We start from the raw sequence: 25,698 nt of genomic DNA on the forward strand, positions 1-25,698 counted from the left end.
TATTTCCATATTGGTGTAAAATATGCCAATAGAATTATAACATTCAATTTACTAAGAATCAATTATTTCCCCCCCTCTACAACAGCTCTTTTGAAAATATGTTGGACATTGTCTGTCTGTTCTGATGTACTGCTTTCAATGACCACTTTTTACTGATGTGCAATATAACGTGATATTTTACAGAGCTTGTTCATGGTCATTAGGGCCGTCAGTCTGTCTCACCACTTTTAAAGGACTCAAACCAGTGGCTGTTGTGATGGTAATCCTGGCAATTTCCCTGTGTTTTTTTTTTCAGGTCACTGCTGAAGGCTTCGCCCCATTGTTGCAGTTTGCCTACACGGCTAAACTGTTACTCAGCAGAGAAAACATTCAGGAGGTCATTCGCTGTGCCAAATTCCTGCGGATGCACAACCTAGAGGACTCATGCTTTCGTTTCCTTGAAGCTCAGTTGCGTAGTGAAAAGGACAGCTTGCTGCAAGGCCACAAGGTGGCTGCCGATGCCATCAATTTAGAGGATGAGAGCATGCAGTCAGAGGCCGAAATACCCTCCTCCCCGAGGATGCAACAATGTGCTGACAGTCTCTCCTCATTTCAACCTCCTGGCGATGATCGTCTAGCAATGACGATACCTAGTAGCTTCATAGATGGTCGGTTGGACTTTGATCGAAACAGAGGATCGGACCTGCCGCGATGCCCCAAGTACAGGAAATATCAGTGGGCTTGCAACAAGCACAATAACGACTTCTCCTCACACAGTGGTACCTCAGGTTTTCCAAGCACAATAAAAGAGAGCAGCATGGGTGGGGAAGTAAGCAGTCGGGACAGGCGGACTTTGGCACAAATCAAAGTCGAACCGCGGGCAGACGAAGAGGCCATCTCATTGTGCCTGTCGGGGGATGAACAGGACTTCCGGAAAAAGGACAATGTGACAGCCATGGAGATGGATAATCCCAGGTCTGTGGAAAGAATCAAGAGAACCAAGTCCCCTTCCTGCCTCAAAGCCTTCTTCCAGAAAGGAGTAGACCTTCCCAATCTGCCCAATACATCACAGCAGCTTTTTGCCAACCTTATCGGCTGCCCCCAGGACAAAGTTAACACTCAGGGAGAATGTAAAGTTTTTACTGGGAAGCTGGGTCTGTCTTTAATATCCCCAAATGAGAAGGACAGTTTCCCCGCCAGCATGTCCCTTAAGTCCTCTTCCTGTGATGAAATCTGCAAACAGGAAGTTGAGCTGGATCGTCGAAGTGTCATATTTTCCTCAGGAGCCTGCAATCGTGTCGGAACCCCAGCCCATTCCTACCCTGGTGGGAATTCTTTGGAGGTGGAACTCTCCGAGCACATGCCAAAGGGAATGTGGCCTGGAGCCAGCCAGTCCCTCCCGACCTCGCAGGCCTTTTGCCCCAGTACCACCTCCACCGACCCCCAACTATTGTGTCGCCCACGGCCAAACACCAGCTGCCCAGTTCCAATAAAAGTGTGCCCACGCTCACCACCTTGCGAGACTCGCACCCGGACGTCCAGCTCCTGTTCCTCATACTCGTATGCAGAGGATGGCAGCGGAGGTTCTCCCTGCAGCTTGCCTCAATTTGAGTTTTCTTCCTCCCCTTGCTCCAACATGGCCCGGTGTGTCAATGTGGATCAACAGGAGCAAAGTGGAGGGGACGCCCTTTTTAACCAAGTGCAGCCCAAGATCAAATGTGAGCAGTCCTACGGCACCAATTCAAGCGACGAGTCGGGTTCTTTTTCAGAGGGAGACAGCGAGTCCTGTGCTGCACAAGAACATAGCCAAGAGGTGAGTGCAACTCTTCAGTGTCCTCATCATCACAACTACACAACAAGTAATTTGATTCACTATAGAGATCTTTGCATAGATCCCCAATATGTCAGATTGAAGGCAATAACCCAGTCATTGATGAGGTTATACTTCTTACTTCAATGTGGTCTAAAGATCTGACATCAGAAGTCTAAAGACCATTAAACATCGCTAACAGTGGCCATTGGAGTCATGCTAATTACCCTGAGGTTTAAATTCTGGACCCCCCCCCGTGAGGTTCAGTTCCACTATAGTGTTTATTTTATGATTTATATGAACATTTTATGCATTTAACATCGTTATAAGCCCTCCACGCAGCTTTCACACATTTATTAATACTTCCTATGAGTGTTGTCCCAATACCAATTTATTTCAATACTTTTCGATACTTTTCTAAATAAAGGGGACCACAAAAAATTGCATTATCGGCTTTATTTTAACAAAAAATCTTACAATAAATTAAACATATGTTTCTTATTGCAAGTTTGTCCTTAAATAATACTAGACAACTTGTCTTTTAGTAGTAAGTAAGCAAACAAAGGCTCCTAATTTAGCGGGTTACATATGCAGTAACTTATTTTGTCATTTTCCATTCTATTATTTTGTCAAAATGATCAAGGACAAGTGGTAGAAAATGAATTATTAATCTACCTGTTCATTTGCTGTTAATATCTGCTTACTTTCTCTTTCAACATATTCTATCTACACTTCTGTTAAAATGTAATAATCACTTATACTTCTGTTGTTTGACACTTTACATTAGTTTTGGATGATACCACAAATTTGGGTATCAAGTCGTTATATTGGTCATATTCAAAGTCCTCATGTGTCCAGGGACATATTTCCTGAATTTATAAACATAATATGAATTTTTTTTAAACAAAAAAAGATTTTGTGATGCTAAAAAATATCGATGTAATCATAGTAGTATCGACTAGATACGCTCCTGTACTTGGTATCATTACAGTGGATGTTAGGTGTTCCACCAATGGTGTTTGTTTACATTGTGACGCCGGTGAACTACGGTGTGTAGTGAAGCATGTTTAGCTATTCGTCATCCTGCAGGGATGATACTTGTAAGAAACTCACTTTATTTGTCGCCATGGAGACAAGGATTAGTGATTTAGAAGTAGCTAAAACGCTGCAGACTGCGGATGGACTTTAGCCGCTAGCTATCTAGCCATGTCTTAAAGCACCTCAACCTGAGGGAGTTTCAGTGTTTTAAATTCAGCTTTATCTTTAGTTTTTAAGCCAAAATGCGTCCGTTCTCCCTTTTCTGTCTACACACTGTGTCTGCTTGTAAGTACTCTGTGATTGTGCGCTGCCGAAAATGCTCCTCTGCTTGTAAACCCGCAATGACACGACATGACGCCCGATTGTAGCTGAGATAGGCTCCAGCGCCCCCCGCGACCCCGAAGGGACTGAGCAGTTGAAAATGGATGGATGGATGGACAACGAGGAGGGGTGGGGGACCGGTACTTTTTAGAGGCGGTATAGTACCGAATATGATTCATTAGTCTCGCGGTACTATACTAGGACCAGTATACCGTACAACCCTATTCCCTATGCTCCTCAAACACGCCATGCACGCTAAAACGGACATCATTTTAACATAAACTTGAATGGGAACTCAAATCTCTACGTAGCCAATGGAACTTTAAAATCTGCGATGCACTGAGACCACAGGAAGTGAAGAGCTAAGCGGCAAGGGAACATTCTATTTCCCCAGTTTTGTTGAGAAGAGTTGTTGTACATCAATGGGTAGCATGTTTTTGTTTTTTTTACTTTATGCATGATTTTAGCTGTTTGAAAAATGACCAGATCCGTGAATTTTAATCATTGGAATACTAGGAATAAAGAGGTTGTGTGTTTTCCATAACCATCATTGTGGATTCAGTGTACTTTTGTGATTATTTCCCCATATCCTAACACATTCATTTGAATATGGTAACAGCAGATAACATGGTAAAACAACGTGGATTCCGTAGTGTGACATTACAGAACATAGTTTGTTAACACAGCTGCCTCCAGCCAGGTTGGGGGTTTGAGTGTGAAGTTCACACCGTCTCCTTGTCCTTTTCTGGGATGTCTGTGAACTCCAACTCCTTCCCTTAAACGTTGAGGAATTGATTGCTTGCTCCAAAGTGAAACGGAATAGAACGTCTGTATACCTACATCAACTCATGAGATCTAATTCAATAATTGTATCAAAAAAAAGTTATTTTCAAACACCGTATTTTTCGGACTATAAGGCTCACTTAAAATCCTTTCATTTTCTCAAAACTCGACAGTGCGCCTTTACCTAATGTACGGAATAATTCTGGTTTTGCTTACCGACCTCAAAGCTATTTTATTTGGTACATGGTGAAATGATAAGTGTGACCAGTAGATGGCAGTCAAAAATAAGAGATATGTGTAGACTGCAAAATTACTCAAGTAAACAACACCAACATTTTATATGTTCCTTTGAAAATATAGAACATCACACACGGTGCTCAAAAATCTATCAAAATGTTTTAGTACGACTTTGGTAAGCTATGAAGCCGCACCGCTTGATGGATTGTACTGTGCTTCAACAAACAAGTATTATTATGGTGTGTGTATAAAGTAAGACATATTATCTGGCGTTTTGTTTCGCAATATTATGCAAAAGCAACTTTTCTTACCTTCTGGTACCTGCTGATCTGTATTTGAGATCTGCATAGGTCCTGAAAATTTGCACGCGTCCGCCTTTGTAGTCCGTGCCGACACCATAGTCGATAAGCTTCTTCTTTTCCTCTATCTTCTTGTTAGTCCCATAACAAGAAGATAGAGAAAAAGAAGAATCTTATCGACTACAGCATCAGCATCATTCATCCTCCGCTGTTGCCATTTCTAATATAAAGTAGTGTAAAGTTCTTACTTATATATGTCAGTAAACTCGCCATGAAAGCGCTAAAGCATACCGGTATAGTGAGTTTACTTTATTCACCCAAGGAACTTTAGTTATTAGAGAGTTCCGGTCGGACGGTTTTTCACGGGACACATTTCCAGTGTTGTTGTGAGGAGATGCTGCTCCGTTATTGATTTAAGTAAAGTCTGAATGTTATTAAAACAGTTAGCGCCATCTTTTGACACTTCTCCCACTCCCGTCCTTGCACGCTACATCGCTTCAACAGACCGATTTTTAGATGCATCATGATTGGTACGTGGATTCTGAATGGATATATAAATATCGAAATATTGATTATTTAAGTATGTTTAAAAAAAGTAATAGAGGCAGTTCTAAAATGTGAAACTAGCGCAGACACACACAGAGCAAAACACAACAGGGTCGAGGAGAAGCCGGGCTAACCGCTAAACTCACTTGAATGTGAATGAGGTGGTATTGGAAGGCACCAAAAGGATGCTTGCTCACCACGTAGACACGTCACTGAGCGGGCTGCTACAGCGTACGGAGTTGTGAAGGGAGTTTAACCACATTTCCCCGATGCAAATCAATAAACACTGACAAGACTTGCTTTTTTCATGATAGAACATGAAAAAAGCAATATTCTCTGTATTAGCAGTGTCTAACATGACATCATATCCAATTATTTAACTCACCAATGAATTGCACAAAGCTTAAACTCTAATCATTCACTGTCGTGGTGCCCAAAGTCATTTGCTCCTAGCACGAGTATATTTTAAAAAAAGTGTAAATAAGTAGAAGGATTAGGACCATGACAAAGTGTTTCCAGTGGAGGTTGCATCAGCTCTGCATACAATATGTTGACTTACAGTTGATTGGTTTTGTTATTAATAATGTGGTATAAGGTGAAGAGTACCTAAGTGAGTCCTACATCCTTTCATGTGTTGCTGGTACAATTGCTACAAATACAAGGACCCCAAAGGGCCTTTTATTTCATTGTATCATTTGTCTCACTCTCCTTTCGCAGCATATTGCTTTGCACAAGTGGAGCATGTCAAAAGTGAGAAGGGGGACAAAGAAAGAAAAGGAAGTGTGAAGGTCATACATGCCACACTTTGTGCTGCTCTTCATCGTGATGGCTGCCAAGCTAAATGGGCTAGTCCACACGTGTCAAACTCAAGGGCCGGAGGCCAGATCCGGCCCGAAACGTTATTTAATGTGGCCCGAGAAAGCCTGGGAATAATGTGGATACTTCATCTTTCTAACTAAATGTTTTCATTGTTTCCATTTTGACAGAAAAAAAATCATGTAATACATGACATTTCATACGTTTTATTTACTTTGATATATATACAAATATTTAATTGTTATTGATGTGAATCTTTGGGCCCCTCGCCATTCGGGGCTGAGGATTTGATTCATAATCGATACAACACGATTCTCGATTCAAACTGATATTTGCACTGTATTATTTGGTATAATAATAACAACACCTTAACAAAACAGCTAACTATTTTTTTTTTTTTTTATTAATTCCTAAATAAAAAAATGCATTCGGTTTTTTAAAATTACTAAAAAAAATCAGGATTTGAACGTGATAAAAAACATTTTTCAGTACCTCTAATTATTATATACCGTATGATAGTTTGTAAAAAAAACAATGAATACTTAAATATCTGCTTGTCACCTTGACTTAGGATTTCAGAGCAAATTATCCATCAATTTGTACGTACAAAAATCAAATAACCAAATGCATAGGCAATAATATAATGAGGCGATTATACTTTTATATTCTTACATTCACTGTTACAAGCGGCCCTCTGTCGGCAGCCATGACTACAATGTGGCCCTCCATGAAAACAAGTTTGACACCCCTGTGCTAGTCCAATATTGTGATATATTCCTCCTATATAAGTAATTATACATATAACAAGACACAGGGAAGCCACACTCTTTGTTCAAATTGAGTTCCAGTCAACAAATATACTGTAAGGTTGTCACCCCTAGATTTAAAGCGAGGGCCTGTGAGCTTTATTAGTTTAATAGAGCCATCTTAACCTTAGAACCCGGGCTTGAGAGGCTTGCTATGAGATGACAAAATAAATCATATTTTGATGTGCATGCACAAGAATTTGATGGTTATTGCAGATGTGAAAATGTACATATATTTACTACTGGATGGATAAAGAGCAAATCAATATGTATCATCCGTAAGGAATTCTAGTTGACTGATCCCCAAAGTGTTGATTTAGATCGACGAGTGCCTAACAGTCATGCACTATTAAGCCAGTGATATTTTGGCACAAAATATAAAGCAAAGCAGCAATAAACAATAGTTCGAGCAGAGCAGGCAAACTGCGACTGGTAGACGCTGGCGCCATCTTGCCTAATAGAGTAATCAGTCAAGTAACTTAGTTACTTTTTAAAGAAGTAATCAGTAATCGGATTACCTTTTCAAAGTAACTGTGGCAACCCTAGTAGTGAAGCATGTTTAGCTCTTCCTCTTCTTCCAGGGATGGTACTTGTAAGAAGCATCGTTTATTTGCCGCTGTGGGGAAGAAGATTAATGACTTAGAAGTGGCTTTACACTGTGGAAAGACTTTAGCCGCCAGCAAGAACGCTACATTGCGTTGGGGACTTGTTCGTTTGCTTGTCGCTGTCAAATTTGGCTGGAGCCTATCCCAGCTGCACTCGGGCGGAAGGCGGGCTAAACCCTGGACAAGTCGCCACCTCATCGCAGAGCCAACACAGATAGACAGACAACATTCACACTCACATTCACACACTAGGGACCATTTAGTGTTGCCAATTTGAAATGTGCTAAATCACTTACATCAAAACATAATCTAATGGAATTAACTGCTGAAATTTGATTATTTTAATAAGTCGTTGTTACGATGTCATTAAATATGCCCCCCATTAAATATTTTTCTGAAGCCAGGTCTGAGCAGGGCCGATAATTAACATTTTCGTTTTGTTGGAGTTGGGATGCAAAAACTTGCTGGACATCCATTGTTCAATATCATTAAGACACGCCTCCAGATGACTACAATCTGGTGTGTTGGCCAGCTTTAGGGGCATGTAAAGTTGGGTGTCATCAGCATAACAGTGAAAGCCAAGATCATATTTGTATAAGATGTCGCCTTACGGCAGCATGTATAGATGTTAAGAGTACACGGCCAAGAATCGATCCTGGTGGGACCATAACGTACTCAGAGGTTACATTGTTATGGGATACACAGTGGCTTTTCAGTGAGATAAGACCTGAACCAAGAACATGCTAAGTCTATCGATAGGTGATTTGATGCGATCTAAAAGAATGTTGTGATCAAAGGTATTGAAGGCAGCGCTGAGATCAAGCAGTAGCAATATCAGAATCAGAAGTACTTTATTAATCCCCGAGGGGAAATTGAGATTTTCAGCACAATCCCATTCAAGATCAGACAAACATTACAGGGAGACAGAAAAAGGATCGCTGATGGGTCTTCCAACTTCCGGTACCCCTTATTAAAAAAAGGTGAGAAACAGGTAAACGTTGTGGACTCCAGGGAGGGGATCCAGACTGAGGCCAAGGGGGAAAAAAACTAATAGCCATAGTATACATAAACATGTTACATAGAATCAACAAAACTTGCAACAGAGGGGAGGCAGTGGGAGCTACGGAGGCCGGCTGCTACTGTATAATAGATGATGTATTGACATCCATGGTTAGCAACAAATCATTAGTCACTTTTGCAAGGGCCAACTCACTAGAGTGATTTGTGCTGAACCCTGACTGAAAAAGTTCAAAATGACTGTTAGACACCAAGTATTAAGTTGCTGTTCCACCATTTTTTCCAAGATTTTTGAGGTTTAGGCTTAGTTTTTGTTTCCATGTACTGGTATTTTGGTAGCGTATCGGTTGAAATGTGAAAGGTACCCATCCCGAGAGCAGAGGTATGACTGTGGATTCTATTAACATTTTGTTGTAGTTAAATTCTGCTGTGAGTGGTTCAGTGCCAATATTCCTGGCATCCCCTGCAGCCTGTCCAGATACAGTAAAGCGAGATACTTGAGTTGCATTTCTTATTTTCCACTTCCTTCTTTGTTTGACTTTGTTCTTCCTGAGCTGCAGTGGCTGAAATAGGCAGAGATGAGAGGAGCTGCAGTGCTCGCTTCTAGCCGTCTTCCTCTGGCTCTGCTTGCCTTGTTACCACTGTGGGGGATCTACCTCTGATGTGTTTATCACAAGGTTTGCCATTACCTGAGAGAGGGAAACCAGCTCATTGTTCCTGCACACACTGAGGACAAAGAGAAACATGTTGTCCAGAAGAATCTATCCCATTAATGAATTAGTTGTGGCCTATGTGCAGGTGCTAATGTCTCCAGGAATCACCTGCTATTGATTTGCATGATGTTGACAAGTTGTTGCCCCTCCTCCATCTGCTACACTGGCACCTTTCCAGGCGCTAAGCACAGATGCAGTCTTCTTGGATCATCCCCATGTGAGAGTGCACTTCTTGTATGAGCTTATGAATCAGAGGGATGTGTTTATTGTCTCTCTTTTGCCATCTTGTGGTCAAATTGTGACTCACACAAGCAAAAAATAGCTCCAGAGTACTTGTATTTGTATGTATTTTAGCTGTACTATACTAGAATTAACTTTATATTCAGCAGTCCGTACATATATTTTGTTGCACACTATGCAGAGAGAACATACGTGCAGACCTAAAGCCGGCCGCTTTTAATTTCAAAGCTCGGGCCTTACAGGCTGCCGGAAAAAAGAATGAGATACTGTACAATTTTACATAAGTATGTGTATTACTGTGGACATGTGTGTCCAAAGTTTTTCCAAAGAGGGCAGCTGCACGAACAGAACGAATATTAAGGATGCAGTGACCACGTAGATGTTCTTGGCTTTTTCTTCACTAAACACAGTCAAACCAATCCAATGTACAGGATTTATGAGACAACAAATGTTTTAGGACTACTATGATACTTTTGAAAAACTAGAAATGTGTTTGAATTTTTTTTGTAAAACCGTAAATGTGGAAATTCACTCATAACAGCAATATATAAAAACAAAGCAATTTAAAAAATGGTGGCGCCTAGAGTAGTTCTTAGCGTTTTACGTTAGGTTGGTTTATTTTTTTTAAATACACATGTAGCTGTAAACCTATTTTTTTATGTTTTATTGTAAACAAAGGCCCTGATCTACTAAAGGTGTACATGAATTAAAAGTAGGGTTGTCAAAAATAGCAAATTAACTCATGTGATTAATCAAAAAAGTTATCACATTGGTCAGGTCATATACGCACATTAATCACACAATTTATTTTGACTGTACATGCATCTTTACCGTAACTGCTGATCTGAAAGGTGGCATAAGTTACCATAGGGTCAGTGATCAGGTCAATGCGATGAATGACTCCCACTGGAGTGCTTGCTGACCCACCTTAACAATCTGAGGTCGGTTGGTCAGAATGTTTCTTCACCAGTGAATATAATGTAGTTGACGAACAGCATCCTGACATATGTATCCGGGAGTTCCAGAATTTCCACAGCTAAGTGGAGAGCAGTGGCGATGGCGTCCTCTGTGGACCGGTTTGGCCTGAGGGCAAACTGATGTGGATCCTACCGGTAATTCTGTGGGAGACAGGCTTTGATATTTGGAGAACAAGCCTTTTCAAAACACTTCCTAACCACAGAGGTCAAGTCAAGTATTTTATGGCTGTACTCTTTGGACTTGGGCTGACAGTGGCTGCCTTAAGACTTGGACTTGTGCCAGGGATGAATTGAATCCATGTCAGTACTCCTGCCAACTGGTCTGCACAGTTCCAGAGCACCTTGTTCAGTATGCCCAGCCACTTTATGCGGGTTTATAGCTCTCAGTGCTCGCTTCACCTGGTGTTCTTGGAAGATGAGCAGTTGAGGATAAGAGGGTAGGTGGCTGGTCTGTATAACTTGAAACAGGCAAAGATGAGATTGAGTTCCTCCACTAGCGAGTCTTCCATGTTATTGGCCAGTGATGAGTTACTTTTGTAGCTCGTCAGGTATTGGATGCCTTGCGACACCTGCCAGGAGTCTTTGTTGCCCAGGTGCGCCTCCACTTTCCTCCTATACTCCTTGATGTCGATGCTGAGGTCAGATCTAGCCTTGGTGAATTACTTTCTCTCCCTCCCTCGAGCGGAAGGCACAGTTTCAGGTCAGCAAAAGTCCCTTGGTTCTGATAAACCTGGCTCCCTTTCACTGTGGCAGTGTCTGTACAGTGTCCAATATAGGACAGCACATCTGTCTGCTGCTGTAGCTTCAGATGTGATGATTCTGTGATGGAGTGGTTCTGCCACTATGGCGATAGAGACCACAAAATCGTCATTTATATCTCAGTATACAGGTAAAAGCCAGTAAATTAGAATATTTTGAAAAACTTGATTTATTTCAGTAATTGCATTCAAAAGGTGTAACTTGTACATTATATTTATTCATTGCACACAGACTGATGCATTCAAATGTTTATTTCATTTAATTTTGATGATTTGAAGTGGCAACAAATGAAAATCCAAAATTCCGTGTGTCACAAAATTAGAATATTACTTAAGGCTAATACAAAAAAGGGATTTTTAGAAATGTTGGCCAACTGAAAAGTATGAAAATGAAAAATATGAGCATGTACAATACTCAATACTTGGTTGGAGCTCCTTTTGCCTCAATTACTGCGTTAATGCGGCGTGGCATGGAGTCGATGAGTTTCTGGCACTGCTCAGGTGTTATGAGAGCCCAGGTTGCTCTGATAGTGGCCTTCAACTCTTCTGCGTTTTTGGGTCTGGCATTCTGCATCTTCCTTTTCACAATACCCCACAGATTTTCTATGGGGCTAAGGTCAGGGGAGTTGGCGGGCCAATTTAGAACAGAAATACCATGGTCCGTAAACCAGGCACGGGTAGATTTTGCGCTGTGTGCAGGCGCCAAGTCCTGTTGGAACTTGAAATCTCCATCTCCATAGAGCAGGTCAGCAGCAGGAAGCATGAAGTGCTCTAAAACTTGCTGGTAGACGGCTGCGTTGACCCTGGATCTCAGGAAACAGAGTGGACCGACACCAGCAGATGACATGGCACCCCAAACCATCACCCAACCATGCAAATTTTGCATTTCCTTTGGAAATCGAGGTCCCAGAGTCTGGAGGAAGACAGGAGAGGCACAGGATCCACGTTGCCTGAAGTCTAGTGTAAAGTTTCCACCATCAGTGATGGTTTGGGGTGCCATGTCATCTGCTGGTGTCGGTCCACTCTGTTTCCTGAGATCCAGGGTCAACGCAGCAGTCTACCAGCAAGTTTTAGAGCACTTCATGCTTCCTGCTGCTGACCTGCTCTATGGAGATGGAGATTTCAAGTTCCAACAGGACTTGGCGCCTGCACACAGCGCAAAATCTACCCGTGCCTGGTTTACGGACCATGGTATTTCTGTTCTAAATTGGCCCGCCAACTCCCCTGACCTTAGCCCCATAGAAAATCTGTGGGGTATTGTGAAAAGGAAGATGCAGAATGCCAGACCCGAAAACGCAGAAGAGTTGAAGGCCACTATCAGAGCAACCTGGGCTCTCATAACACCTGAGCAGTGCCAGAAACTCATCGACTCCATGCCACGCCGCATTAACGCAGTAATTGAGGCAAAAGGAGCTCCAACCAAGTATTGAGTATTGTACATGCTCATATTTTTCATTTTCATACTTTTCAGTTGGCCAACATTTCTAAAAATCCCTTTTTTGTATTAGCCTTAAGTAATATTCTAATTTTGTGACACACGGAATTTTGGATTTTCATTTGTTGCCACTTCAAATCATCAAAATTAAATGAAATAAACATTTGAATGCATCAGTCTGTGTGCAATGAATAAATATAATGTACAAGTTACACCTTTTGAATGCAATTACTGAAATAAATCAAGTTTTTCAAAATATTCTAATTTACTGGCTTTTACCTGTATATATATATATATATATATACATCGTATTTTTCGGACTATAAGTCGACGTTTTTTTCATAGTTTGGCCGTGGGTGCGACGTATACTCCGGAGCGACCTATGTGTGAAATTATTAACACATTATTGTAAAATATCAAATAATATTTATGTCATTCGTGTGAGCGACGAAGAAAATGTCCGCAATCGTTACACACACGTCAGCAATCGTCACTCACACGCCAACCAATAAGATATATATATATATATATATATATATATATATATATATATATATATATATATATATATGGACAGCACAGTGGAACAGGGGTTAGTGCATGTGCCTCACAATACGAAGGTCCTGAGTAGTCCTGAGTTAGCCCAGGATCTTTCTGTGTGGAGTTTGCATGGTCTCCCCGTGACTGCGTGGGTTCCCTCCGGGTACCCCGCCTTCCGCCCGAATGCAGCTGAGATAGGCTCCAGCATCTCCCGCGACCCCAAAAGGGACAAGCAGTAGAAAATGGATGGATGGAGATATATATATATATATATATATATATATATATATATATATATATATATATATATATATATATATATATATATATATATATATAATGCATTTAGTCTCAAATTAAATAACAGCAATCTAAAATGTTTTTTTCCCCCACACTTTTGACACTGAATTTGTCTGTCTTTTTTTGGATTCTCCAGGTGAAGCTCCCTTTTCCTGTTAATCAAATTACAAATCTGCCAAGGAATGACTTCCAGATGTTGGTGAAAATGCACAAACTGACCTCAGAGCAGCTGGAGTTCATCCACGATGTGAGGCGAAGAAGCAAGAACCGTATCGCTGCACAACGCTGCCGCAAGAGAAAGCTCGACTGCATCTTGAACCTTGAGTGTGAGATTAGAAAACTGGTGAGTCCAATTCTTCCCACCGGTATCATTTCTTCTCTGCCTGACACATGATGACACTCGCTTCGAGCGAATTGTGGCTCCACTCAGTCTTGAAGCTGCAAAGTTGAATGCAGCCTTGTCATGGTTCAGCATTGTTACCGAGGGGTGTCGCCACTGATGTTGATATCGCATATATCAGCAAAAATAAGGATCGTATTATATCGTCTTGAGTCTAAAATCTGTGATACAAGCACTTCGATACAAGCAGTCCTGTAGCACGTTTACGTGTGCAAAGGGAGAGCCAGTCAACACCTAAATGTCCTCCAAAGCACACAAGATTGGTCTTTTGTTGTGTTTTAGTCAAGTTATTTACAAAAGGTAAACATGGTAGGTTATACAACAACTAAGCACAAGCTAGATATACATACAAGTCTGTCCCTCCAGGAATTCGGGTTGCCGTAACCGCACCAATTCAAGCAAATTCTACGTGTAACAATATATCAACTCTTCGTTGTTAAAACTGCACAATTGTCGTCCACCTGTCTACAGCACTAAGCCTTCTGGGTAAGGCAGTATATAAATATTTAGCAACACACTGCAGTCTTGAAATTCTAGTTTACATGTGTTAATATATTCAACCTTTATTTAAGCCAGGTTGAGGGAATTGAGAAAATATTGTAATTTGCAATGCTGATCTACAGTAGCAAAGAGGCAGCATTTACATGACCGAAATGTATTTATTTATTTGAATTAGGACAATGCATATTCATCAACATAGAGCAACAATGTAAATATGCCGGAGTTAGCACAATAGCTCATTTTCATCCGTTGTCCGAAGGCAGGTTAATACGGTAAACATTCAACAGGTCATGATACAAAAGAATACATAAATCACAAGACATTACAAGCATACCTAAGCACAGACCATGGACAAAAAAATAAAACAAACAAACAAAAAAAACATGTGAATAATCTAATTGTGCGTGCATGTCTGATTAGTTTTCAACCACTGTCATGATAATCTATAATTAGAATCAATTACTACAACAAGCAGCTTAGCTACTTTTAGACACAAGGTAGCTTACGTCAAAGCTACAAGCTACAAAAAGACAACGAATCCAGGCCCCTAAAAAAAAGAAACATACTCGAAAATGGCAGAGGAATTCTCTCCCATGGATTAGATTTCTCCTTTAGTGATGAAGACCACGTCCAGGAAACCCACAATAATGCCTGTCCTTGGCCATATTTAAACCAATGTATGCGTTTAGACAAAACAATGCCCAACACCTTAGTTTTTAGTTGTTTACTCTGTAAACCAAGATCATAACTGCTCATCTAAGACGTCCAACACAAATTTATGAACACACATTAAGGTGAGTTGAGTTCATAAAAAGTTTTACTGCACATAACCATTACCAGCTGTTCCCAAACAACACACAAGTCATTGTTTTTTGTCAAGATATAGATTGATGCTTTTTTTTTTTTTACTGGAGGTAGAGAAAATGAATAACATTATAGGGGTGAGCCAAAGAAAAGGCAAACATACATATTGTGATGTGTGGGGACCCCTATAGGTAGTTAGTTGTAGGGTGTCCCCAGTTAAATGACAGATAGTTAATAGTAATGGACCCTTATTGGGGCTTGGAGCTTGCTACAATTCTCTGGGATAGTGTCCCCAGTAGCTTAGCTACATTTAATTGAGAGTAACTTGTAGCTTAGCTTACTACATTTTTTACCCCCACCAAGGACTGTTTCACTGCTGGACTCTAGAAAGAGGTTCCGCAGCCTCCGAAGCAGAACCTCCAGGTTCTGTAACAGCTTCTTCCCTCAGGCCGTAAGACTCTTGAACGCATCATAATTAAATTATCCCCTCAACTCCCCCCAAAATGGATTAACTCACCGGAATAAAAAAGACAATATAACAAACATCCATAAACGTGGACGCATGTAAAAAAGTGCAATATATTTATCTGTACAGTAATCTATTTATTTATATATATATTTATTTATATTATATATATATATTATTTATATTTATATGTATTTATTTATTTATATATGCACCTTATTGCTTTTTTATCCTGCACTACCATGAGCTTATGTAACGAAATTTTGTTCATATCTGTGCTGTAAAGTTCAAATTTGAATGACAATAAAAAGGAAGTCTAAGTCTAAGTCTACATTTTCCAAGTAGCTTGCCCATCACTGTTTAGAAGCTAAATACGATAATAACTGCTCTTTGTTCATGCATATAATAAATAATAATAGTGTTTAGATGTATTCATTTAAGAAAGTTACATACAGTCGTGGTCAAAAGTTTACATACACTTGTGTAATGACTGTCTTGAGTTTCCAATCATTTCTACAACTCTTATTTTTTTGTGATAGAGTGATTGGAGCACATACTTGTTTGTCACAAAAAACATTCATGAAGTTTGGTTCTTTTATGAATTTATTATGGGTCTACTGAAAATGTGACCAAATCACACGGACAAAGATAAGACCTTCTGGAGGAAAGTTCTGTGGTCAGACGAAAACAAAACTAAAACTGAGAGGTGCGAAGCAACAAAACGGAATGCTGGAATATAGCAAAAACTTACGATAGGAGGAAAGAGCATCCACATGAATGATTATCATCTCCAAACAAAGCCCCGACAAAGAATAGTGGCTCACACTCAACTTAAATAGTCTTAATCACCAACAGAAAACAGGTGATGGGAAAAGTGTTTGGAAGGCATGTGTAAAGTAGTTATGAAAAAACACCAACACAACAGGAAGTGCCACCGAAATAAGAGCGCAGGACAGGAACAAGCACTAAACACAGAAGAACCACAACAAAACTCAACATAAAAGGCACGGACAGGTGTAACCAGCCGTGACAAGATTTTTATATCTAAATATTTTTGAATCCCACTTTTTGTTTACGTGTTTGCGCCGATTCAACTTCTCGGGTACTGTAACATGTACTCCTTATAAATCATTTTAGAGTTTGTGGATGAAAACCTTTTTTTTCTGAAAAGGTCATTAACTGGGTTAGTACACATTATTTTACAGTGCCTCAAGTCACACTGCACTTTAATGTATTTTCCTTCATTATAAGCTACAGTATTTCAGTTTGTTTTTTAAACTCCACAATTTGAGTCACCGCTTGCCAAACGGCAAGTGGAAGCACTGATGTTTACAAGTAATCAAAGAATAAAAACAAATATTTATTATTTGAAAGTGTTGAATAGTAAATGTTAACTTGAAAAAAAAGTCGTATTCAGTACACCACTGATTTTGTGTTTACTGCAGAATGCAGCTTTTAATGACAAGCAAAATAGGAGGCAAAAAATTGTTCCCTTTACTCCCAACAACGTACCAAAAAAGAAACAAAACCGTGGCCCTAAAACCAAGATACCAACCATACCGTGGGTTACATGTACCGTTGCACCTGGAGTAAACACAATTATAGAAATGACCAAATGACCAAACATGCAATTGAAAGCAGCAAAATAAATGTTAGCAGTGACTTGCCGTGTTAAAGGAATCATGAAATTTGCAAAAAATAAATAAATAAAATACGGAATCTACTATTAAACGCGGAAAGTTGCAGAAATGTGACTGAATTTCTGTCATCATTTGTATGGGGAAAACGTCTTTATGGAGTTTGTTCACTTCAAAGAAAAGCCCATCAGGTGATTTTAAGTTCAAGTTAAAGTCCCAACGATAGTCACACACACACTAGGTGTGGTGAAAGTGTCCTCTGCATTTGAACCATCCCCATGTTCACCCCCTGGGAGGTGAGGGGAGCAGTGAGCAGCAGCGGTGGCCGTGCTCGGGAGTCATTTTGGAGATTTAACCCCCAATTCCAACACTTGGTGCTGAGTGCCAAGTAAGGAGGCAATGGGTCCCATTTTTATAGTCTTTGGTATGACTCACCACCTTCCAGTCTCAGGACGGACACTCTGCAGTAGCATGCACAAGTTGATGTTTAGAGCTAAATGACTACGTGTGTTCTTGTGTATGCAGGTGTGTGAAAAGGAAAAGCTTCTCACAGAGAGGAACCAGCTGAAGGCTTGTATGGGAGAGCTATGGGAAAATTTCTCATGTCTGTCGCAGGAGGTGTCCAAGGATGTCCAGGTGAGCCCTGAACAGGTTCAGTCTTTGCACCACTTCTGTCCGGTTCTACGAGCCACCAATTCCACTGCCAGCAACAATGCTGCCTTTGACCCCAAGCCTTCTAGCAGAACCAACACTTCCAGCATCGACCTCACTGCCCATTCGGACTTTCCTGATTCCAACTTGTACGGTTCTCCCGGGCCTTTGGAGAGTGAATCCGGCCCGGCCGTCAGAAACGGTGCGGACAAAGATGTGAACAGCCAAGACCCCGTCTCATACACGGAAAATCCCAACCAGACGGTAACGGTGGATTTTTGCCAGGAAATGACGGAAAAATGTACAACTGACGAGCAGCCACGGAAGGACTCGACAAAGTAGTTTGTTTGTTTTTCTATTATTTAATTGTACTCTTCCGACAAACCCTGTTTCTCAGGGTTGCTGAGGTGGCCAGCCTCTGCCAGTTTTCACTGAAAAAAACAATCTTTGTAAGTATTTATGTTTTTCAAGATGTCTTCTTGTTGAAAGGTCAACACAAGAGTTGTCTTAACAGCAGCAATACTGTTCTCAAGGTATTCTCCTCCAACCACATGTGGGGGAACCTCTCACCAAATCCTTAACAATGGTGCTATTACTGGCCCCAGCAGCATCTTCTTCAGTCACAACAAGTTGAACCTCATCGGACCGACAGCAATTACTTTCGTTCTTTAGCAGGATCTGACTTGCTAGATCCCGTTCTTTCTCCCGCTCCGACTTCGTCAGTCTTCTCTACCTCTACCTTGTGTTTCTTCTCTCGCTTCTTGCTGTCAGTGACACTTTTCATCCACAGCTATTCCAAACTCAGGAAACAGAATCCTCTGAATGTTCGACATAACTGATGAAGAATGACAACAAGGCTTTTGTATGCGAAGACGTCGTGCAGTTAGACAAAATAGTTGGTAAAAAAAAAAAAAAAATGTTTATATGCAAAAAATGTGTCTGGTTTTTGAATTACTGTACAGGCTGTAAAACGTAACATTCCGTTTTGCCTATCTGAGCACCACATGGAGGTAAAAAAAAACATTATTGGTGGCAGTTACATATTGTGTCCCTCTAACCAGCAATACCGTTGTATTTGATTGTGGTGACTTTCAAGTCCAAATGTACATACTGTGGAGCTTCTTGGAGTGATGACTGGCAGGTGCAGCCTTAAATGTTTTACCGTAAGAATTTCTGAGAGAAAATGTTTATTTTGCCATCTCATGTAGTGAATGGAAAGTGTTCCTAATTCTCAGGAAAAAGAAGCCGCTTGTTCACAAGCATATAGTACAGAGACACATTTATTGGCACAAACACGTTCAAGCTTCGTGTATATAGAGATGTTTTTAGAACCTCTTGTGCTCGACATACGAGGCCACATTTTTATATTCTTAATAATCGATTGTAATCATCACTATTCTGAAGTGATTCTAGACCAGGGGTCGGCAACCCAACACATTGAAAGAGCCATATTGGACCAAAAATACAAAAAACTAATCTGTCTGGAGCTGCAAAAAATGAAAAGCTGTATATAAGTCTTATAATGAAGGCAACATATGACGTAAGTGTCTATATTAGCTATATTAGCCTATTATCAAAATGACTATGTGTCGCAGGCTGAAACAAATCTTCGTTGACAGAAATGTTGAAATGTAATATTTATTCTACACATTTTTACAACATTGGAAAACATTAGTATATCAGAGGCTACTTGTGAGATAACTCCTGGAAATGACTGTCTTAGAATGGCCAAAGGTATAGATGTGTGTGTCTAAGTTAAAGGAAACGGCAGGCTGTCTTCTTCTAATGGAGTTATTACAATCTTTGGCAAGCTATGTAACGTTTGCTGTGGTCTGGAACAACATGGCACACAAACAACTGAAATGCGGCCAATATTACATACAGATAATGTGTCATGAGACATGCAAAACTAAATTATATACAAAGAGGATAAAGGTAAAGGAAATTAAATGAGCTCAAATATACCTACAAATGAGGCATAATGATGCAATATGTACATACAGCTATCTTAAATAGCCTGTTTAGCACTCCAACAAGTCAATAACATCAACAAAACGCACCTTTGTGCATTCCCGCACAGTATAAAAGGTTTGGTGGACAAAATGAGACAAAGAAGGAGTGGAAGATTTTACATGTAAACAAACTGTCCACACAATGGTGACTTCAAGAACCGCCAAAATTACTAGGACAAAAGTATCAGTGAAGCATACACACCAACATATTAAACAGTGGGCTTTCTAACAATTGGGAAGGTTTGTGTCATGTTTGTTCTCAAACAAAAAACTTACTAAAACTAAAAAAAAAAAATTTCCCCCATCTTTTTCCATTTTCAATCCTTTTTTAAAAATGCTCCAGGGAGCCACTAGGACGGCACTAAAGAGCCGCGGGTTGCTGACCCCCGTTCCAGACGAAAAACAGCTATGTAACGAAACAAACGTCGGCTAAAACCAAGTTCAGGAGAATTTACTGTAAACCACAAGCACTTAATAGGCAAATGTCAAAAACAAGCAAAACACTCCAAGACCAGCAATGTCATTAATAAGTCAATAAAATCATAATACGTGAGTAGAGTCAACTCTTTGCCGTTGGCTCAGTCTTTAATGCGAAATAATTTCGATCTGATATTTCTTCTTAGTATTGAAAGAAACTATTTGTATATACCGTCTGTGTTTTTAGATTCTTGCATTATTTCACATTAATCCTGAATGTACAAAATACAAGAGTATCTGGGACACTTTGAAAAGAGAAAAAAATAGTCGTGTAATTGACCCACAGGAACCCAGAGCCATTTAAAGTGATTTGATGGTGGGTATACCACATAAAAGACAATACTACTAATTGGGAATGTGTACGATAGTACATACATTTTACATTGTTCCTGCTAATGCATTCCTTTTTTTAAAAGAACTTGACAATTTTTAATGCACGGTAGCACAAATGTACTTTGATTTGAACAAAGAAGATGTATTGATGAAAATCATTGACATGAGGTGTCTTATTGTGACAACTATGTCACGTCAGACTTTCTGTAGCCATTTTAAAGGGGGACTACACTTTTTTTTGGAATTTTGCCTATCATTCACAATCCTTATGTAAGATAAGCACACGTATGTTTTAATATTTTTTGTTACACATTCTAACTCGTCAATAAATGCGAAGTCCGCATACAATGAAGCCTACGGAGTCGCTCTATTCTGCTTTTAAAGCGCTTAAAAAACATTCAAACACTTCCATTAACATTTTATACACACACTGTAAGTATATATATAATGCAGTAACAGGCACAATCATAATAACATGTAACATTTACGTATTTTGCAGTAACGCATCACAACGTTGTCTTTTTCCTTCAACATCACTGATTATTACTCACTGCAGACTTCATGCGGCCTACAAATATAATAAAACATCACTTACTGTACAATGTCTGCTGTCACTGGGATGCCGACTGATAGGACGTTGATATACTAAAGGGGGGTGGAACAAAGTGTTTTTTGGGGTCTTTTTCGCCATTACCGGGTCAAAATTGGCTGTCAAAGTTGACCAACTTCTTAGTTTATGTCCACATCATTTTACTCTTCAGCTGAGAAACATGATTTATAATCGAGAATTAGCGTTCACGAGCTCGAAGGCGAGAGAGCTGATGATGTCAATACAGTTGTGTCTCTCTGATCAATGCGCCGCTAAATGTAGGTCCCTAACGTTAGCGCTTATAAAAACAGTGTCGTTAATACTGTATGTAAATAGAGTATTGTTGGCGCTTAATTTATTGGGTTTTCTAGACGCAATGATGTCATGGCTCTCAATGGCACCATTGTAAGTCGTTTATTTACGAGTTCGAATGCATTAAAAAAGAAAAATGTGTTCTCGTCACCCATGGACTGTGAATTATAGGAAATATTCCCAAAAAGTGCAATTCCCCTTCAAGGCTTAAAGTCCGATAGCTAGCTTGTTTTCTATGACTTTCTTTCAAATATATAGTAAGAAGAGTTGAATTGTAATATATGACAACCTATTAAAGCATTGCATGTGCTAAATTGATTTAGAATTAACATTATAGGCCAAAAAAAATACGGTTTTGGAAAGGATCTAGCTTACCTGAGACACTGGTATTGTGAATAAGTCATATCATGGGATGGTCACATGACTGGCACCAAGTTACATAGAACAGGTTTGAACACAAACAAATGTTACTATGGGTTCTAATGTATTAAGCCCATCCATCCATCCATTTTCTACCGCTTGTCCCTCTCGGGGTCGCGGGGAGAACATGCAAACTTCAAAGTTGGAATATTATAACAGAGTACAAAGTATAAAACAATAACCTTGACATTTTTGGCAGTTAGCATGTCTCATCATTAGGAGGCTCTGGTTTGAAATTTGGCATGTTCTTACCAGCTTTTTTCCCTAATAGTTTGTTTTTTTTCTTTTCATATGACCCTAATACTCTATGAATGAAATAAGCATCCACCGACAAAATACAGAAATAAAAATTGAATTTAGGCTCTTATTTCCCAAGCACTAAAAGTAAGTTAGCACTTCATTGGGGTCTTTATGTCTGTTTAGGATCACTTTTTGTAAAAGTCTGAAAGACTGACACATTCAAATTGGCACTTAAAAAAAAATAAATACAGAAAAAAACCTGTCAATGCAGTAAAATTATTTCAAAACCGACTACAGTTGTAGTAAAAAAAAAAAAAGTATTGTATAATGTGTGTCTGAAACCTTGACAGACCTCTCAGCAGTGTTACGTTAAACAGGAATCACTTTCTAAATTTGTATTTGTTTCAAATGTTGACTTAAGAAGGTGTATAAGTATGTTGTCATGATTAAGAGTAATAAAAAATGTAACTTTGTGCATTTGTTTGAGCATTCTATTCCTAAAACATGCATCCTCCCTGTTCTCCATGAGTATACTGTATCTGTTTTGTGAGTTTACTCCCTTATATAAAATGAACGGTCCATCATTTTTGATGGTAGTTTTACTGTAACAGAGAGAGACAAAATGTTTGGAAAATCCGGAAAAGTCTTCCTCCGGCTCACTGTACTCTCAGGGCATTGAATCAATCGCAGGTAGATTGTTCAGGTTGGTAGCTTAGAAGACGTTTAGCAGGGAAATAAGTATTTAACCAGCAAACATTCTGACCTAAATGAGTCCTGAGCCTTCTAAAAAGTACTCATGATATGCACCTGTCACATAAACACTCTTCATTTAATTTAAACCTCTACCATGGGCAAGACCAAAGAGCTGTCCTCAGGGACAAGATTGTAGACCTGCACAAGACTGGAATGGACTAGAACACACGTGTCAAACCAACCTCGTCATGTCCGTTGTGTCCTGAGCAAGACACTTCACCCTTGCTCCTGATGGGTGCTGGTTAGCGCCTTGCATGGCAGCTCCCTCCATCAGTGTGTGAATGTGTGTGTGAATGGGTAAATGTGGAAGTAGTGTCAAAGCGCTTTGAGTACCTTGAAGGTAGAAAAGCGCTATACAAGTACAACCCATTTATCATTTATAATTTATGTAATCGCATGTTATGTTAACTTAAATATTGTCTAATTATGCAAAAATATATTATCAAACATTCAGACTATTTTATTAAATATAAATAAATACTAATAATAATGATTTCAAAGCAAGTTATCCATCAAATTGTGCAATGTAAAAGTATCAATACATTTCATGGTAACATTGTAAAATTTGCTGTGGTTTTTACAGCATTTTTCTCTGAATGAGAAAAAAAACTACTTTTTTTTTACTATAATAAACTGTGGTGCCATTTTGGCATTTACAGTAATACACCGAAAAATCTACAGTTGTTGATTTGCGGTAAAAAAAAAAAATTCAAAAAAAGCTCCTCAGGTGTCAAAGGTGTACTGTAAAATTGCAGTTTTTTTTTTATTTACAGTAAAAAAAAAACAAATGTAAATTTTGCAGTAAAATTCTGCCAACTGAGCGGCCTTTTTTTTACCATAAAAACAGCAGTACTGTTTTTAAATGTATAGAAATATACACACAATTTTGAGGTAAAATTATTGCAACTTACCATATTTAAAAAAATAAATAAAAAAATTCAAATCTACTAATAAAATGCATTAAAAATGTGTGTAATAATAGTATTCACTGCTAGAAGCGGCCCTGTGGGGCCAAACATAACTGCGATGTGGCCCTCAGTGAAAACAACTTTGACACCTCTGGACTAGAAGGTCAAACAAGAAGCGTGGCTGCTGTGCCCACAAAGTGACCCCAGCTCAAGAAGACATATGTACAATATGAAGTTTGACAATCAACACCTGAAAAGCTCACACAAGAAGAATGTGATGTGGTCACATGACAGAAAAATGGAGCCGTTCGTTATCAAGTGGACCGGACGTGTTTGTTTGCAGAGAAATGCTGAATATGAATCCAACAACAACATCCAGAGATTTTTGGGACCCTAAAAAATTTTTTTTGTGGCCCCATTATTTAATATCACTTGTGTAATGCGCTATGACTGGCCTGGGCAAATATTTTGACTCGGGGGGCCAAATTTCGAGAAAAAAATGTGTCTGGGGGCTGGCATATCTGATTTTTAGGAACACTAATACAAAACCTCACTAATGTCTGATTGGATGCTAAAAACGTTATGACAGACCGCCTTAAAAAACGTAATGGAATTTAAAAAATTTTTACTGAATGAGACACCCAGAATGTACATGAAAATAAAGAATGTGGGATTTACAATATTAACTATGACCGATAAAACACTGAATATTGATATGAACGTCACACGCTCTCTCTATCGACATATTTTACAATCAAGCGAAACGCAACAAACAGCCAAATATGAACGTGAAGGGTAAAAAAAACCCACCTACAATCTGATATATCACTAAGCTTTTCAACTTTGTTGAAAAATTTTTCCTTCCGTGTCTGTCCCTGACACCCACATTTCAGGCTGGCCGCTCTGGAAACACTCTGTGGAAACGCTCCCCACCCACACTGCTTGGTGCCTCGTCTGAGCTACTGTGACTTAGATTACCATAGTAACTAATTAGATTACCATAGTAAGTAGTATATCATGCAAAAGCGCAGATTCCAACCATTGAAATACTTTGTATAGTTCAATACTCACGGTCATTTGAAAACATCACTGCACATCATAATGGGAGCAACAGTTTCCATCTTAAAGATCTAAAAAAATTATTCGGGAATGTCCGGTGGGCCAGATTGAAAAGCTTAACGAGCCGCATGTGGCCCCTAGGCCTTAATTTGCCCAGGTCCGCGCTAGGTGCTCGGACTGACTGCAGCCTACTAGTAATGGAACAGTTTTTCCTTGCCACATCTAGCTTTGAAGTGTGCGGTGTGTAAAGGTGATTACATACCGTATTTTTCGGATTATAAATCACTCCGGAGGATAAATCGCATCGGCTGAAAATGCATAATAAAGAAGGAAAAAAACATATATAAGTCGCATTTTTTGGGGAAATTTATTTGATAAAATCCAACACCAAGAATAGACATTTGAAAGGCAATTTAAAATAAATAAAGAATAGTGAACAACAGGCTGAATAAGTGTACGTTATATGAGGCATAAATAACCAACTGGTATGTTAACGTAACATATTATGGTAAGAGTCATTCAAATAACTATAACATATAGAACATGCTATACGTTTACCAAACAATCTGTCACTCCTGATCGCTAAATCCGATGAAATCTTCTTCCTCGGTGTCGCTTCTAAACAACTCTGCCAACTCCAAAGGTAGACAATGCGCCGCTTCCTCTTCTATATATTACGGTAATGTGTTAATAATTTCACACATAAATCGCTCCAGAGTATAAATCGCACCCCCACTATGAAAAAAACTGCGATTTATAATCCGAAAAATACGGTAAGCGTGTGTCGGTGTTATTTCATGTCTGCAGCGCTTTCTTAATGCTGAGAATCATATGTAGCACGGTTTTTAATGCTCTAGCATTGAAGCTATTCAATTAATAATGAATCATTTGCACGTAGTGTAGTGGAAATGCATTT

At 39.4% G+C, this 25,698-nt stretch overlaps 1 protein-coding gene and 1 long non-coding RNA gene across 4 annotated transcripts in view; one reads left to right on the forward strand and one right to left on the reverse strand.

The window, feature by feature from the left end:
• bach2b (BTB and CNC homology 1, basic leucine zipper transcription factor 2b) overlaps positions 1-24,544 on the forward strand; it is a 148,633-nt gene extending 124,089 nt beyond the window's left edge. For both annotated transcript variants that reach the window (XM_061929847.2, XM_061929848.2), the window contains exons 3-5: positions 296-1,792; positions 13,357-13,563; positions 17,554-24,544. In XM_061929847.2, the coding sequence (XP_061785831.1) occupies positions 296-1,792; positions 13,357-13,563; positions 17,554-18,021 (2,172 nt within the window). In that variant the 3' untranslated portion in view covers positions 18,022-24,544. The remainder of the gene's footprint in view (positions 1-295; positions 1,793-13,356; positions 13,564-17,553) is intronic.
• LOC133576547 (uncharacterized) overlaps positions 1-25,698 on the reverse strand; it is a 61,563-nt gene that overhangs the window by 27,936 nt on the left and 7,929 nt on the right. For both annotated transcript variants that reach the window (XR_009811656.2, XR_009811657.2), the window contains exons 2-3: positions 13,440-13,539; positions 7,154-7,251 (exon numbers count right to left, since the gene is read on the reverse strand). This is a non-coding gene — a long non-coding RNA (uncharacterized lncRNA). The remainder of the gene's footprint in view (positions 1-7,153; positions 7,252-13,439; positions 13,540-25,698) is intronic.

The sequence above is a fragment of the Nerophis lumbriciformis genome, linkage group LG34, assembly GCF_033978685.3.
Source record: "Nerophis lumbriciformis linkage group LG34, RoL_Nlum_v2.1, whole genome shotgun sequence".
NCBI lineage: Eukaryota > Metazoa > Chordata > Actinopteri > Syngnathiformes > Syngnathidae > Nerophis > Nerophis lumbriciformis.